Here is a 17,767-nt window from a genome sequence, read left to right as displayed (position 1 = left end):
TAGATGGTTTCTCTTGCGTCTGAACCCAGAGAACCCCTTTTAACCTTCTACTAGGAGCCATTTTCCCTGGAAGTGGATCTCCTGAATGTAGTGAGGTCCTTCCTCTACATTCCCCGTTTCTGATGAATCCACTCATGGTTCAATAACTGAGCAGTATGGGCCATAAGGACCTCTTTCTCTCGGGCAGTTCGGATCCACGAGCTGGTCTTGTGTTTCCTGGCTCGAGGTTCACTGTGCTCCGATGTGAAGGTCGATGGATTGATCGGAGAGGATCGCAGGCACCATTTTCAGACCATTTCTGTATCTGCCTTTCTTACTGGTCCCTGTTAAAGGGGTTATTCCATGACAGATGTAAAAATTGAAAAGTGGACGCCGTATAATACAAGACAATCTTTTTCTAACAAAGCTAGAACCAGCCCTGCACCTCACATGGGTCCAGAGATCTGCCCATTCATTGCCCCAGTTGCTCTGCTTTTATCTTCAGTCTGGCAGCTCTGGGACGTGTCCTTTCTGCTGCAGCTCTTTCCCTGTAACTTCCGCAGCTTCTAACAGGACATAGTGCTCGACCCAGTTCATTGAGACGGACAAAATATCAGGAAAAGAAGAAACAGCAGGTGGCGCTAGACAGATACATTCTATTGAATAACTTGGTAGCTATACTAAAATTTTCATTACATGCAATTACAAAAGTATTCACATCCAGGCGCTGGTTTAAAAAATATAGAATATGCTTTGACACATCCCCTTTAAGGGTAATTACCGCCATTGCATAAATCCCGGGAAGTTCCTGCAGCTCGCCCCCACAGTTTTTTTTTTCATTATCTTTCTAGTTTATTTAGGGAACTAGAACATTGCTTCTATTGAGCTGAAGACACGGCATTGGCAGCATGATCGCCATTTTTGCTCTTGACATGAGAGAGAAAAAAAATATATATAAATAAATTGTTTTAACAATAATGTGCAATAAAATGCAAGTATCTATGGGGTAGCTATTCGGATTAAATCTTTTTATTTTATTTTTTTATTATAGGGATTGTGTAGTGGCTTAATGTTGATGACCTATCTTCAGGACAGGGCATCGATATCGGATCGGAGGAGTCACCCCCAGTACCCCCGCCGATTGAAGGGGTTTGTACTAGTGGTAATTACAACAGTTCTGTCCTATTTAAGTAAATGGGAGCAGAAGGTGTAATTACCCCGCACCGCTGCTACAAGGGGGGGCGACATGCAGGTATACACTGAGGTGGGCACAGCACTCCTGTGAGCACCACAAACCCTTCAGAAAGCTTATCGCTGGAGGCGCCAGGAGTCGGACCCCCACCGTGCTGATATTGATACGGTGTACAGTGGGCACGGCTGGGCAACAGCCGTGTACGTGAAACCTCAGGCCTCATGCACACAACCGTATTTTTGGTCCGCATGTTTTTGTGGATTAGATGAGGATCTATTCATTTCAGTGGGGGCCACAAAAAATGCGGACATCATGCTGTGTGCGGTCCGCATTTCCGTTCTGCCATCCCACAAAAAATATAAAATGTGTCCCAATCTTGTCCGTTTTGCAAGTAATTTTTAACATAGGGCGGGACATGCGGAAGGAGAAAATGCAGAAAGCACACGGCCGCTATCGCGTTTTTTCCAGATCCGCAATTTACAAACCACTAAATGAAAACTGTAGTGTGCATGGGACCTTAGACCCGCAGGTTGGTCATGTCACCTAGTGACCATGTATCTTGCATTGTGTATACAGCACCCACCTCCGATCTGTAGAGGTCCGACTACTTATACCTGGAGGGGCTGGGACCTGATAATCTTTTATTGGTGGAGGGGGGGGGTCAGTAGTTCTTCAGGATGTTATGAATATGCTTGTGGTGGTCTTATAGCTGTGACCCCCCTCCCCCCAAAATCATGAGGACGTGTGTCCCAAATCTTCTGTGTGAATGGAGACATAGAGCACAATGCACATGTGTGTCCACGGCTCCATTCACGTTGGGGCTGCTGAGTACGGTGCTCGGCAGTGAATGGCGCGGTAGTAATACTCTATTACATTTAATTACAGGAAAAATAACAGTTATTTGCTGACACTGGAGTACCCCTTTAATTCCAGGGGGTGCAGGGCTGCCCCTGTGTTGCCGTATTGCTGCGGATTTTTCTCGCCGTGATAAATAGGCTATAGTCCGGCCGCCATTGTACGCCGCGCTTCCTGAATAGAACAGCAAGTGACATATTTCGCAGGCTGCATACAAATGCCCCTCTTGTAAAGAGACGGCCGGATAATGAAACCTTAACCCTCTCCTCACCCGCCGCGTCCTCTGGCTATCTATCCCCTTGTCTTGAATGGGTCGGGTAATCCTTCTATTCAGTGCACTGTAAATGAAGCCGTGCCCACCGGGCTACCGACCCATCAGCCAGGGCGCACGTCAAACATTAACCGACTGGATATCGCAGGAAGGGGCACTGTCAATCGGTGGGCGCTCGTGACTGCCTGAAGGACGGCTGTAAGGCTGCATGCACACCTCAGGGGAGTTTATGCATTTCCGCACCAAAATCCACATGTCACGTGCAGATTTGCCCCACGTCTCGCCACGTGCATGGCAACGGATGAAAATCCGCACAAACAGTTGACACGCTGCATGTTTCAAATTCCACACCCAAAGTCAATTTCTGCTCGAGGAAAAAAACACACTGTGGGCGTGAGATTTGGAAAGTCTCATTAACTTTGCTTGTACAGTATTAGGGCTCATGCACACGACCTTTTGCAAAACAAGAATCTGAAAAAAAAAAATCTGTAACAATGTCTGTCCTTGTCTACAAAATGGACAAGAATAGGACATGCTCTATTTATTTGCTGAATGGCTATGCGGACATACGGAAACTGAATGCACACGGAATTGAAGTGAATGATGTAAAAACAAAACGGAACAGAGACTGAAAAAATACATTGGTTTGCATGAACCCTTGGGCCTACACACGACTGTAGGTTTGGTCCCGATCGGATCATCTTTTCACTATTTTTTTTTTATTTTTTGGGGGGGATTTCAAAGGAGCCGCAAAAAGATGCAGAGAGCACGCACACGGTTTTGTCCACATCCGTATGTCCGTTCCTGCAACCCTGCAAAAGAAAAAACTAATATAATAGAACAGGTCCTATTCTTGTATGTTTTTTGGACAAGAATAGGCATTTAAAACATACTGCAAAACCTGTGGAAAATGCGGGATGCACGCGGCCGGTATCAGTGTTTTGCGGATCCATGATTTGCGGACTGTAAAATTGGATGCGGCCGTGTGCATAGTCTTAAGCGGTGGATTTCCTGCCTGAAAATCCGCACTGAAAGAACACGTGTCCTGTGCACCGCGTGCCTCTTTCACACAAGCCATACGGAATATGTCGGGGTCTGTCCAGTGAAACATTTTTCTAGTCATGATTCCATCTATGAAGAATAACCTGCCGCATCTCCTATCAACAATCAGTGAAGGACTGACTGCACCCCGATGCCATCCGTGTGCTGTCAGTGTTTTTTTTTTTTTTTTTTTTTTTTTTTTTTTTTTTTCCCCACTGACTTGCACGGACCAGTCCTGTGTAAAAAAACAAACTAAACCAACAAAAAACTGATAGGCCTGGGGAACGTGTTTATCACGATTGTGTGCATGAGCTCTTATGTGTAAAAGTAGCTTGTATTCTGCCCTTTCAAGATGGGTCCGGTTCTGAATTTTGGAAGGGTGTCGCCGAATCTGCTAGGGGAGATGATCGAAGAGAATGGAATCTAGTGCTGCGCTCATGATTTAAGATTTTCCAATAGCTTGGTCTATGTATGTATGTATGTATGTATACACATACTGAGCAGAAGGAATTACACAGGAGACCATTTCAGATAAAAAAAAATAAAAAATAAAGATATATATATATATATATATATATATATATATATATATATATATATATATATATATATATATTTTTTTAATAAAAAATTTTAATCTTTATTTTTTATTTTTTCTATCTGAAATGGTCTCCTGTGTAATTCCTTCTGCTCGGTGGAACAAATCCGCACCTCGGTAATATAACGCCCGCTGAGCGCAGGAGCTCCTTCATACAATAGATGAATCTACCGAGTGGGTTCCTGGGATTTCACCTGTGTAAGGAGTCGGACGCCCACGTCTGCCGTCACATTATGTACTGAAGACTTTTTTTTATTTTTTTTTTCCTTTTATAAACCTTTCAGCATCTTGTGAGTTGTGTAGGAGCAGAGCATTGTACACAGCCCCCACTCACTTCTATGAGCCCGAAAGGTACTGTTACATAATGAGCGAGTAGGAGTGCAGCTCTGGAGGCGAAGAAATGGGGCACTTCTGTCAAATCTTGCAAATTAATGAAGGGCCGTTCTTGACATTCATCATGTGCCTTGTACGAGGCATGAATATTGGGTTTGTTTTCTTTATATACTTGGCCTGTGACTTGGGCTACTTTCACACTCGCGTTTTTGGTGCGGATCCGTCATAATCCTGCATCCGTTCAGATAATACAACCGTCTGCATCTGTTCAGAACGGATCCGTTTGTATTATCTTTAGCATAGCCAAAATGGATCCGTCTTGAACACCATTGAAAGTCAATAGGGGGACAGGATCCGTTTTATATTGTGCTATATTGTCAGTGAAAACGGATCCGTCCCCAATGTCTTACATTGTGTGTCAAGACGGATCCGTTTTGGCTCAGTTTCATCAGAACTGACACCAAAAAGCTACAAGCAGCGTTTTGGTGTCCGCCTCCAGAGCGGAACGGAGCCAAACTGATGCATTAGGGCAAAACGGATCCGTTTTGGACCGCTTGTGAGAGCCCTGAATGGATCACAGAAACGGAAAGCCAAAACGCCAGTGTGAAAGTAGACTAAGGCCTCATGCACACGACCGTTGTGTCCGTTATTCCGTTTTCTGTGACTTTCTGCGGACCCAATGACTTTTTAATTCTCAGTTGAAGTCTATGGAGAGTGAGAACGCTTGACCATTTCCTATACAAGCCCCTAGGCGATGGAGGCGGCTCAGGTACTCGTTTCGCTCCCCTTGCATGTTGAGTACTTGGCTGGTGAGATTTAGGACACTTGTAGGTCTTCAGACTTCCATTCTCAGGAGGTGAAGGGTTAACAGGGAATGTTCCCCTGGCGCTGTGAAGTTGGATGTCACAACTATGTGAAGCATGCACGTCCTCCAAGGTTATGACATTATTTGCTTGTACATTCCTACATTGAGAGACTGTGGACATGTCTGCACATGGGGCCGGGAGAGATTGGGCTGAAACGCCGCGGGAGATACCGGGTAACGAAAAACTTATCCTGTGAAAAGCTAAAAGTTTTAAGATTTGGTCAATCCCACAATGACCAGGCACATTTTTTCAAAATCGCATTCCAAGAGCTATAACTTTTTTTTTTTTTCAATCAATGTACCTGTATGAGGGATTATTTTTTTGCAGGACAAGTTATAGTTTTTAATGCACCATTTTGGATACATTATAGTCCTTGATTAACAGCAGCTATCCAGCTTAAACCCCCTTTTGTTTACGTCAGTAAAAAAGCGTATTGGTGGTCACTAAGGTGTTAAAGGGCATCTGTCAGCAGTTTTGTACCTAGGACACTGACTGACCTGGTACATGTGTGCTTGGCAACTGAAGACATCTGTGTTGGTCCCATGTCCATATGTGCCCGCATTGCTGAGAAAAATTACATTTTGTTATATGCAAATCAGCCTCCAGGAGCAACGGGGGCGTTGTCGTTACACCTAGAGGCTCTGCTCTCTCTGCAACTGCTGCACCCTCTGCACTTTGACAGGACCAGGCAGTGTAAATGTGATCACGCCTGGTCTGTCAATCAAAATACATTCTGCGTGGTAGTTGCAGAGAGAGCAGAGCCTCTAGGTGTAACGGCAACACCCCCATTGCTCCTAGAGGCTCATTTGCATATAGTAAAACTTTATTATATGCCACATGGGACCAGCACAGATGCCTTCAGCTGCCCAAGCGCACATGGAACAGGTCCTGCCGAGTGTCATAGGTACAGATCTGCTTACGGATGCCCTTTAAAGGGCTTTTCTGGGACTTAAGCGGGCTTACACAGCACGATCCTACAGCCGATCGTCGGGAAGGAAGCGTTCTCTCTCGACAGTCGACTGCTCGTTCAGTGAAGGAGACCGCACCATTCGCAGTATGAAGGGCGAGCGCTGTGGCCCCTTCAAACAGCTGATCGGCTGCAAGGAGTCGGACCCCCCAAAGATCTGATGAAGATGTCCTATCCTAGGTCCTCAATATTCCCCAGAGTGCATGTGTATGGGTGGCGGGGGTTAAGAGGAGTAGTTCATTTGACCTACAGCTGTGTAAAGTGTATTGATGCTATCATCTTCTGTTTCTGTGGAGACCCCTGGAAATTATCCTGTACCCCTTCTTTCTCTTATGTAATCCTGGCTTCATACACAGTATTTCTTAGTTTTGGGGCTAGATATGGCTAGGCATTACTAATCAGTGTTGGGGTTTATTCACACAGGACAGGTTTGATGCAGATTTAATTTTTTGGGGACAGTCCCGTTCATTTTAATTTTCAGTTGCAGAACTCTGCTTTGTGTGAATATCCAGTTAGCAATGTTCCCGCTTGCTTGCGCTGATATCATATGGAGGCCGTGTTTAGTTGTGGGCTATAAGGCCTGCTCCGTTATAAAAGCAGAAGGACGGATTTGGCGCATAACGGAGCCTACGGACCCCACAGAATATAATTTGGATCGGTTAGGTTTCCGCTCAGAAGATGATTTTGGAGCGGAGACAAAAGTAGCGCATGCAGGACTTTTGTCTCCGCTTCAAAAATCTTCCTCTGAGCGGAAACATAACGGATCCCGTTATAGTCTGAGGGGCCCGTAGGCTCCGTTGGGCTCAGTTATGTGCCGAATCTGTCCTTTTTGTTCTCTTGCTCCTATAATGAAGCAGGAGAACGGAAAGGCTGAACACTAATGTGAACTCAGCCTAAAGTGTCTCCTGGAAAATAATAAAATCCAATAAAAATGTATATATTTTTTATTTATTTTTCCAGGCTCCAGACAAGAGGAAAGCATTAGAAGAGACCAAGGCCTACACCACCCAGTCCTTGGCAAGTGTTGCCTATCAGATCAATGCATTGGCCAACAATGTTCTGCAGTTGCTGGACATCCAGGCTTCCCAGCTGCGGAGGATGGAGTCCTCCATCAATCATATCTCCCAGGTAAGGTCACAATCCTACCGCCATACACTACCTATAATACCGTATCTGACCATTTAAAGTCACGGCATGTCTTTTAGCAGATGCCATCAGTTTGTGATTGGTGGTAGTAGTCCGAGCTATGGGTCCACCATCTATCTTGAGAATACAGGGCGCGTCGTGTTTGGTGACAGTACGATTGCGCCCCCATCCATTGGCTGTGCAGGAAAGTACTTTGGCCTGGAGTGCCGCCATTTCTTTCTAGGAAACCCCTTTCATGTGTAACTGGGTTTTGTATGGTAGTCCAGAGCTTCATTCTCAAATCTGCTGGCTGTCACTGGAAACCGTCAACAAGCTTGTCGTCAGAGCTCCTACAACAGGGATCAGCAACCTCCGGCACTCCAGCTGTGGTGAAACTACGACTCCCAGCATGCTCCATTCACTTCTCTGGGAGTTCTGAGAACAGCCAAGGAGGTGTGCATGCTGGGAATTGTAGTTTCGCCACAGCTGGAGTGCCGAAGGTTGCTGATCCCTGTCCTACAATATAGTGGTTTAAGTATCTATTGCCTTTCCCAGCATGGAAAACATGTGGTGTGTATGAGGCCTTAGACGAAAGCGTCCATCCCTGCACCAGCCCCCGTGATACCTCTGTAGGATCAGTCCATCTGCGGTGCGGCCTGGGTGTAATGAAGGGGTCACGCAGGAAGCGGGCACAGCTGATCAGCGACTCTGCTTGCTCACACTTCCTTCCTTCTTTATGACTTCAGCGCCGTAGACTGGTCTGTTACCCCGCAGCCGGTGGAAGGACAGTCCTCCCACAGGTCATGGGAATAGCTAGAGCTCGCCGCACCTGCTGACGTTTTGCATAACTTCACTTTTGGAACGTGAGCAGAATTTGCATAATCTTCAACTGCAATCTGACATTTTTCCATTTTCTTTGTCTGCAGCTGCAGTGACATTTACTCTAAAGCTTTTATTCCCCCTGAAATATTTCAGCATTAACTATTTTTTTATTTTTTTTATAGAGAGCTGGAGCAATGCAACTCCTAGACAGCTGATGCCCATGGCAACTAAATATTAGAGTTTTTTTTTATTTTTTTTATTGTCCAGGTACTGAATAATTGTAGCCGGTTACTGGTTCCTGAAGTGTAGAAGACATTGCCCATCCCTGCCCGTGATGATTATCATTGAGTATAGGCCCCATACACATTCAGAGCCCCGTCACCTATCTCTCTCGGCTCCCCCATACATATACACGTTCAGCCCGGCCAAACCTCTAAGCAAAAGAAGCCGCTGACGGACACTTCTGGCGGCGGCTTATGTCACAGCAGAACAAAAGGACCGGGCAAAAGTTACTTTCACCGGATCCTTCTGTTCCCCCGACAGATGATGTTGGGAGCTCCACATACACATTAGACATCTTGATGTGTATGGGGGTCCTAGATCAACATTTTAAACAATTTTACGTTCCTTAAAGTGATTTTCATACTAGAAGTTCTGACCTATTGCTTGGGTATGACATCGATCGGTGGGCAATCAATCGCCGACCGCTAACATGAAGGAGCTGCACTCCCTCAGTAGAACAACCCCTGTGAAGTTTCTTGGGCTGCATAAAACTGTTTCACGGACCTGGTACTAGAGCAGTCATGTAAAAATCTGAATGAACCCCCCCCCCCCCCACAGCTGTTCCAAGCGACAGAAATGTGACCGCAAGAAGCCCACTGTGACTGAGCGCTTTGTAGAGGGTATCAGTGAGGGTCTCTGCTTCTGGGCTCCCACTTCTGTTGGGAGGATGCTCCTGTCAATTGGGTTGATTGGCGAACGTGGTTACGCGGGGCCGTGATTGGGATCAAGTGTTCAAAGGTGTGATTGTTCACCCAATCTTCGGCCTGTGTAAGTGGCCCTTCTGTCAGAAAGTAAGACGACTGATAGACATCTCATTTAAAGGGCATCTGTCAGCAGTTTTGTCCCTATGACACCGGCTGCCCTGTTACATGTGCACTTGGCAGCTGAAGGCATCTGTGTTGGCCCCATGTTCATATGTGTCCGTATTGCTGAGAATTTTTTTTTAATATATGCAAATGAGCCTCTAGGAGCAACGGGGGCGTTGCCATTACACCTAGAGCCTCTGCAACTGCCACTCCCTCTGCGCTTTGACATGACCAGGCGTGATTACTTTTTCACTGCTTGTTCCTGTCAATCAAAGTGGATCGTACTGCAGACATGGCCCATGGATGGATTTTGTCATAAAATTAGTTCTAAAATTCTGCTTCTGATTGCATCTCCTCTACAAAGAGGAGGTTTTACAGATTTTGGAGAGATAATGGCAAATATCTGGGTCCCGCCCATCCTCGGGCCAGAAGCTCCACTTCTGCATGCGCGGCTGAGAACTTTCCACTCCAGTATGTGTAATGTCCGGCTTCTGGGAAACCAGAACAAAATCCGATCCATCCATGACCCTCCCTGCACTTCCTGTATATTCCCATCCAACCCCCTTTCTTATCAGAATTTTTATTAAACAAATACAAAATAAAAACAATAAATCTTGTACAACACTCCTAGTACACAAGGCATAAAAGGTGTACATTAAAGGGGTTCTACAGTTTGTTTTAACTGATAATCTATCCTCTGGATAGATCATCGGCATCTGATCGGCGGGGGTCCGACACCCGGGACCTCCGCCGATCAGCTGTTTGAGAAGGCAGCGGCGTTCCAGCAGTGCCGCGGCCTTCTCACTGTTTACTGCAGGCCCAGTGACGTCACGACTAGTATCACTGGTCTGGGCGGGGCTAAGCTCTGTTCACTTGAATGGAGCTTAGCCCCGCCCAGGCCATTGATACAATTCGTGACGTCACTGGGCCTACAGTAAACAGCGAGAAGGCCGCGGCGCTGCTGGAGTTGGCCCCCCACTGATCTGATATTAAATTATATGGTAAGCTTCATTATTCACTGCTGGTGACCCAGTGTACCCAGTAATATGGTGAACCGGTCTAGGCTAATATTGGCAAAACGATTTGAGGAAAACTTTTTGGGTGGGTGAAGCTGATGAGTTCAAGATGAGGGACACCCTGGGCATTTTGGACATCTAGCTCTGCACCCCCTGTTATGTTTATCTGGACTTTGCTGATTTAGAGTGAGATGGGACCGAGCCTGGTCTTTCAGGGCCATCAAAGGTCTGAAGTTGCATTGGCGTTTCTCTTCGTTAGATCCTCAACGCTTGACTCTTAAAGTCTGAGATCTTAGGAGTCCAGTTTATTTCGTGTTAGGCTTCTTTCACACTGGCGTTTTGGCTTTCCGTTTGTGAGATCCGTTCAGGGCTCTCACAAGCGGTTCAATTCAAAACGGATCAGTTTTGCCCTAATGCATTCTGAATGAAAAAGGATCTGCTCAGAATGCATCAGTTTTTCTCCAATCGGTCTCCATTCTGCGCTAGAGACGGACACCAAAACGCTGCCTCCTTAATGAAACTGATCCAAACTGATCCGTCCTGACACACAATGCAAGTCAATGGGGACGGATTCGTTTTCACTGGCACAATAGAAAACGGATCCATCCCCCATTGACTTTTAATGGTGTTCAAGACGGATCTGTCTTAGCAATGTTACAGATAAGGCTACGTTCACACTGGCGGTTTGTTTTCAGTTTGTGAGATCCGTTCAGGGCTCTCGCAAGCGGTCCAACACGGATCAGTTTTGCCCTAATGCATTCTGAATGGAGAAGGATCCGCTCAGAATGCATCAGTTCAGTCTCCAGTCCGCTTTGGAGGCGGACACCAAAAGCTGCTTGCAGCAATGGGGACGGATCCGTTTTCACTGCCACAATCTGGCACAATAGAAAACGGATCCGTCTCCCATTGACTTTCAATGGTGTTCAAGACGGATCCGTTTTGGCTATGTTAAATATAATACAAACGGATCCATTCTGAAAGGATGCAGACGGATGTATTATCTAAACGGATGCGTTTGTGCAGATCCATGACGGATCCACCCAGAACGTGAGCGTGAAAGTAGCCTTAAGTTGACTGAAGTAATCAGCCCTGACCTAACCGTAAGAAGTCCTAAAAAGATGACTTGTGCGGGGAACCCTGGCTGGTGGCTGGCCATGGATGAGATCAATTACATGCCTTCAAATGGGATTAGTGTGTCAGAGGCCGGCGAGGCAGAACTAACAGAGGCGTGGGAGCGCCAGATATCAAATTCTCTGTTTACAGAGGAAGTCCAGCGGGCAGAGTAGATGGATCTATCTGGGGAAATGCCCACGTCTGTATGACCAGCCGCTAACATACAGTTCGTTACGGTTCTTTTCTCTTTGGAAAAGGGACAGTGTGAGGTTTTTCAAGCCTTGAAATTTTACTCACTAGTGATTTTTTTTTTTTTTTTTTTTTTTTTTTTTTTTTTTTTTTTTTTTTTTCCCCGTTGATCCCCTGCCGCTTGTGTCCTGTGTCCTCTGCCGGTCCGTGTTTGCAAGAGATTAGTGTTATCTATATTGACGTCATCATGGTGGGCATAGACTGCCTGCTTCGGCCACCTAACTTCTCCCCATTATGCAAGTAAGGCCTCTTTCATGTGCAGGACTTTTTCTCCCATGAAAAATAACGGATCTCTGACAGAGCTGACACAAACGGATGCAAAGTGAGCGCAACAAATGCTCCAAGTAAATGATCCCCTCCCCCTCTTTTGACTGATCAGAAGACTGGAAAACAAAACTGTTATGGGAACAAAGCCCTATCTCATTTTTTCCAAAAACAGCGCCACACCTGTCCACAGGTTGTGTTGTGGTATTGCAGCTTAGGCTCATTCAGTTCAATACAGTGGAGCTGCAACCCATGGACAGGTGAAGACAGAGGAGGTGGGGATGTGGCTGATGAGCAGAAGCTCTTCTATGCCGTCTCCATTACCAGAGCCCCACATGACCACAGTCTGTCCTGCTAATGTCTTCTCATGAGCTTCATTCCTACAGAGATTCAGCTGTAGATTTTATCTGTATTCAGGATCATAATTCCTGATGAGCAGAGAGGAGGATGAGGCAGTTCTTTAGCTCAGTGTTGTGAAGTAACTTGTCCTGCTGTGTGATTAGGACAGGATTTGTCTACCTGTAGGACGGCAGCCATTTTATTTCTCCTAATGATTGCTCCCTAGACAAAATGAGCCATTAGAACTAATGAAAGGTATTTGGGAATATATTTATCATAAAGTAATATTCAAGTATTTTCATTTTCTTAATTCCCGGAGAACCCCTTTTTAAGATGCCCATTCACACTGATATGTCGGCAGGTCTGGATGACCAACTGTAGTGTATGGGGGGCCTCCCAACTCTCCCCCGAAGTTGTGGGAGATAGAGATCAGGAAAGTTGAATTTCAGCTGCCCAATTATTTTGTTCTCGGGGATGCAAGCATGCCCTCCTCTTCCTACTGGGAACACCTGCTTGCTTGGCCGAGCATACAGGTGTTCAATGGGATCGGGAGTGATGGCTTTTGGCTGACCACCATCTTGTATGTATGGCTGAAGCTAGTCTTCTCTGGCAGCAGGAAGCCTGGGGCAGATGTTGGTGCTTCAGGGATTTAGGTGACTGTCATGCAATATCCGTATGTTCTCTACAGAAATGGCCTAGAGGAGCTCTCCATGACGAGGACTGATCAGATGTCAGGGAGGTTTGTGGTTGGAGCATGCATGGTCGTCTTATTCAGGAATCCAGAAGAAGCTGCATTGGCTTTATACATCATGTAAAATGTCACCGGAGTTTCCCTTTAATGACAAAGCAATATGTTTCCTAACTTCCTCACACTCTGCTACTGATCTGCAAGACTATGTAAAATCTTACAAGATCTAAATCAGAAACCAAATGTGAGAGACTCCTGTGTTCAAAAAGCAGAGTAACAATAGTGTAGTATATTAAGATGGCCGTAGATGTATGGTGGCCGAACCCAAGGGTTTCTGCAGGGCCAACCGGCCATCTAATGTGTATGGGGCGTCCAATTCTCCCCTGATGGCGGGAGGGGATAAGGATCGGGCAGTTCGAACTTCAGTTGCCTAATCCTTCTGTTCTTGGGGAGATGTTTCTACCAGAGGTAGACATAGGATATCTATCTATCTATCTATCTGAGATCAGGAGTGGTAGCTGTCCTATGTGTACCGCCAAGCTTATTATGGAGGAGGATCTCTGACGTTACAGTCCAGCTTTATACACCTTCACTTCCTAATAGCCCAGGACATTTGATAATTTGCCCCTTGTGTGCTTCACTAAAGATATTCGGTCACCTCTCCTATCAGGTCTGATTTAGTAAATGCTGGTATTGTCCACAAAATAAAAACTTTGGAGCGTCTTTTATCATAACTGATTTTATGCAGTTCCCCGGTTATTCCTCCTATAAATGTCAGAATAAATTGACTGGCGGATGTTACCATTCCCCTTTTGTTCCTACAATTTTAAATAGCGAAGTCTGACTGTCTCAGTCAGCACTGATTGGATAGTGTCATCTGGTAGCACCCAGTTGTCAAATTTCTTGATGAATTTCTAGGAGGTGTAAGAAGGGTACCTGGAATCATCGTGGATGGAAGGTATGGGTCACTGAGGTTCCTGGCCTTGGTGAAGTAAGAGCCGGTATTTTATGTGTCAGCAGCAGCTATTGCTAATTGACACCGTGACATTTAGCATGGCTGTCATGGCTGACCCGGGACGGCTCTTACTGGGAGTAGTCAAAGTGCTTGGTGGGTGACTACTCCCCATGTTCCAGGCCGGGTTTTGCCAGGCATAATAACCAGCCAGCACTGCCATGTGTGTGGATTTACCTCCCTCTGACAGTGGAGTTCAGGAGTCTGTGTGCTGTGAACTGAGGGCTGTGCTGGGATTTGAGATTTGAGACGGGCTGGAGGACTCAGCGCCCCTCTAAAGGCGAACAGGCCGCCTATGGACTTGATGAGGCTGAACTGCTAACAGGCTGTGAATTAACACCCAGAAGAAAAGGTGACTTTTATTGTTTTATGGACTTTTCTTGTGTGTGAACAAACACCAAGCCACCTGCGTTTTGTGATACACATTATCTGCATTTTGTTATACACCAATGTGTGAATAATCACCGCTGTTTGATTTAAGAACTGTGTACGTTGCCGCCATACTGCATCCGCTAGTCCTAACTACCAGAGCGAATCCCACAGAGGGATAATGGAGGAATGGCACTATTCAGAGATCAAAGAAAAGATGTTCCTGAACGGCTTCTTCATGTACGTTTAGTGTTTAGTGTACTATAACAGACTTGTCAGGGGTGGTGAAGGGTCCTCTTCAAAGGCAATGTGTCACCTTTGTTCCTGTTAAAACCAGATCGTAGCACATTTGTGATTATAGGGGCGGCCATCTTACCTGAGCTGTTAACAGCATTTAGAGAGATGCTTTACAGCTGCCACCATGGGCCATAGAAAAGGACAGGGGGATCTTCATTGACTTCTATGGGAGAGTTTTCTAGGCATGCTGTGTTACCACTGCAGATGTCAGGAGGGTGTAGCGAAGCTGTAATATCACCGATTGTGAATGGTGGATCCTATGTGATCCTGTCTGTAGTGATAAGATGACTGCTGAAAACTGAACTGTACAAAGTGGCGCCTACTATTAGGCTTAGAGGCCACTGCCAACACTGCAGGATTTTGGGATTTTTCCTGGATACCGGTATTTATATATCTCCCCCAATAGTATATAACATGGATTCTCCTCTTGTTCTTCGTGCAGACTGTGGACATCCACAAGGAGAAGGTGGCCCGCAGAGAGATTGGCATCTTAACCACCAACAAGAACACTGCCAGGAGCCATAAGATCATAGCTCCGACCAACATCGAGCGTCCCGTCAGGTACATTCGAAAGCCCATAGACTACACGGTGCTTGACGACGTAGGCCACGGAGTGAAGGTAAGAGACCAGTCTTTACGGTCGTCCTCCTATGCACGGAAAACGTTCACTTGTTCTTTCCTTCTGTTTCCTCTCTTTCTCATAGGATGAGTTAGTCAGGAATTGCCTTTTATTTCCTGTGATCTGAGAGGAGGGCGAGCTGCTCTGAACATGCTAATGCTTTCCCCAATTTATCTTCCGTTCCCATTTACAGATAGGCCAATCATTGATCTGTGTGGGGGCGATCCCGCTCAACACCATTCCTAAAGTGGGCCTCCACCCTCTATTTTCAGCTTTATACATGAAAATCGGTGCAATTCTGGGTTTCCCTTTTAAAGGGGGTTTCCCTGTGAAATACATGTATAGACAGGGTTATCTACTTTATTACACCCCCCCATCATATTGGAGAACTTTCTAAGGTACGTTGCCATTGAAATTCCACCATAGTGGATTCATGTCATGTTATTATAACGGCTACTGTAATGGCCGCGGTGACATGTCCATAGTGACGTTACCTCCTGTGGTAGCAAATACGATTCAGTTTGACGTCCTGGATGTAGATACGATTGCCTAAAGGGCAGCTGTCAGCAGTTTTGTACCTATGACACTGGCTGACCTGTTACATGTGCACTTGGCAGCTGAAGACATTGTGTTGGTCCCATGTTCATATGTGCCCACATTGCTGAGAAAATGTTTTATTATTTGCAAATGAGCCTCTAGGACAGGGATGGCCAACCTGATGCTCTCCAGCTGTTGCAAAACTACAACTCCCAGACTGCCTACAGCTATCGGCCTACAAGCAGGGCATGGTGGGAGTTGTAGTTTTACAACAGCTGGAGAGCCATGGGTTGGCCATCTCTGCTCTAGGAGCAACGGGGGCGTTGCTCATTACACCTTGAGGCTCTGCTCTCTCTGCAACTGCCGCAACCTCTGCACTTGATTGACAGGACCAGGCAGGTGTGAATGATATTCACACCTGCCTGGTCCTGTCAATCAAAGTGCAGAGGTCACAGCAGTTGCAGAGAGAGCAGAGCCTCTAGGTGTAACGGTAACGCCCCCGTTGCTCCTAGAGGCTCATTTGCATATAATAAAACTTACATTTTTCTCAGCAATGCGGGCGCATATGGACATGGGACCAACACAGATGTCTTCAGCTGCCAAGTGCACATGGAACAGGTCAGCCAGTGTCATAGGGGACAAAACTGCTGACAGATGCCCTTTAATCAGTGGTGGATGCTTCAGACCTCACATGGAGAGCTTCTCTGCCAGGGTCCACATGACAACACTTCCTGCACCCCCTACTCTTACAGCTCATTGTTATCATAGGGCCACTGAGCCTCGTGGTACGTAAAATCAAAGCTTGAAACTGGGTACTATAAGGTCTAGTGTTTCTAAGGGCCCTTTAAGACGGCCCAATGCGGGGCCATAACGGCTACTGATTGACCATCTAACAAGTCAGTTGGCATCGGCTATAGAGCCTTCACACTGACCCATAGCTGTTGTATGGCATTTCTATGATAGTGCCGGCCATGTGCGGTCCGCACGTCTGAATGAGCCCTAACGCAGAGGCTGAAGCTGGGTTGTGCCAGACACTGTGCAGGCGCCTCTCCAGCTAATGAGATTTGCCATCTTTAATTAGGCCATTGGCTGCTAATCTTTCCCAGACTTTCATTAATCTCTTTTTTGACTCTATCAGTTACTGTATTGTGCACATGGTTACTACGCTTTACGCTGCTTTGTGTCTTCCAAGCTTTTACGTTTGTGCGTTTTCTGTGAAAAGTGATGTGAATTGTGTCGTTCCAATAGAACATTTTTTTTTTTTTTTTACATCCAAAGCACAAGTCGAGATTTGTTCCCATGCACTCCTCCTTACCCCTGGGGATAAAGCGGCCCTCTATTAATTCCCTAAACGGCTGCGTCGCTGTAATAGAAGGAAATGGCTGAGAATGTACATAAAATAAAAAAAAGCAAGCTTTACTGCTGAGCATGGCATGCCTACTCGGGCACGGCGTACCAGCTAGCACCTAACTTTGTGCTTCCCATGCGGCTAGAATCTACGCGCTGGCTCGCTTGTTTTAATAACGGTAGCGGCTTTTCAGGCTTTGCTGTTGAGATCCGCCTACACTAAATGTAAAACGATTAACCGCGGCCGTATCTCCTAGCAACACGGAGCGCCCCGCAATTTCCTCGGTGTCAAGGCTCAGCGTTGTCTGTTTGCGGAGTGGTAGCACCGCGAATAGATTGTATGGAGAGAACAAGAGAGGGGGGAGATTGACGTCTTCCCACACTCTGGCGACCTCTTATTGAATGGCACCAAGGTGACAGCTGGGACTTGACTCTCATTGTACGCAGCGCGCACGTAATTTCTTCTTTTTGAGGTGATTAATGGGATATTACGAGGATTTCAGAGCTCTTACTATTTTAATGTGCCTACTCTTTTCTTCTGTTAGGTGCTGGGTGACAACCCCTTAGAGCCATGCCTTAGAGCAGTCACTCAGCTTTCCATAGAACCTGAATTGTATTTTTAATATAGATGGTTCTGGAACGTACCGTAAGTCTGTGTATCTATACAGCCGTGTGTGCCGTTCAGGATTGGTAGACAGTTATTGGCGGACGTTATGGGCAGTTGAACCTGTCCTATTTAACATGGAGGCTGAATGGTAAAGCTAGAGATGCTGTATGGCA

The 17,767-nt window shown here is 46.1% G+C and overlaps 1 protein-coding gene across 7 annotated transcripts in view; it reads left to right on the top strand.

Moving 5' to 3' along the window:
- ABI1 (abl interactor 1) overlaps positions 1 to 17,767 on the top strand; it is a 68,102-nt gene that overhangs the window by 18,429 nt on the left and 31,906 nt on the right. For all 7 annotated transcript variants that reach the window (XM_044293720.1, XM_044293717.1, XM_044293715.1 and 4 more), the window contains exons 2-3: positions 7,063 to 7,230; positions 14,927 to 15,103. In XM_044293720.1, coding sequence (XP_044149655.1) covers positions 7,063 to 7,230; positions 14,927 to 15,103 — 345 coding nt within the window. The remainder of the gene's footprint in view (positions 1 to 7,062; positions 7,231 to 14,926; positions 15,104 to 17,767) is intronic.

The sequence above is a fragment of the Bufo gargarizans genome, chromosome 5 (assembly GCF_014858855.1).
Source record: "Bufo gargarizans isolate SCDJY-AF-19 chromosome 5, ASM1485885v1, whole genome shotgun sequence".
NCBI lineage: Eukaryota > Metazoa > Chordata > Amphibia > Anura > Bufonidae > Bufo > Bufo gargarizans.
The sequence above is the reverse complement of the archived record's forward strand: the minus strand, read 5'-3'. Positions and strand labels throughout refer to the sequence as shown.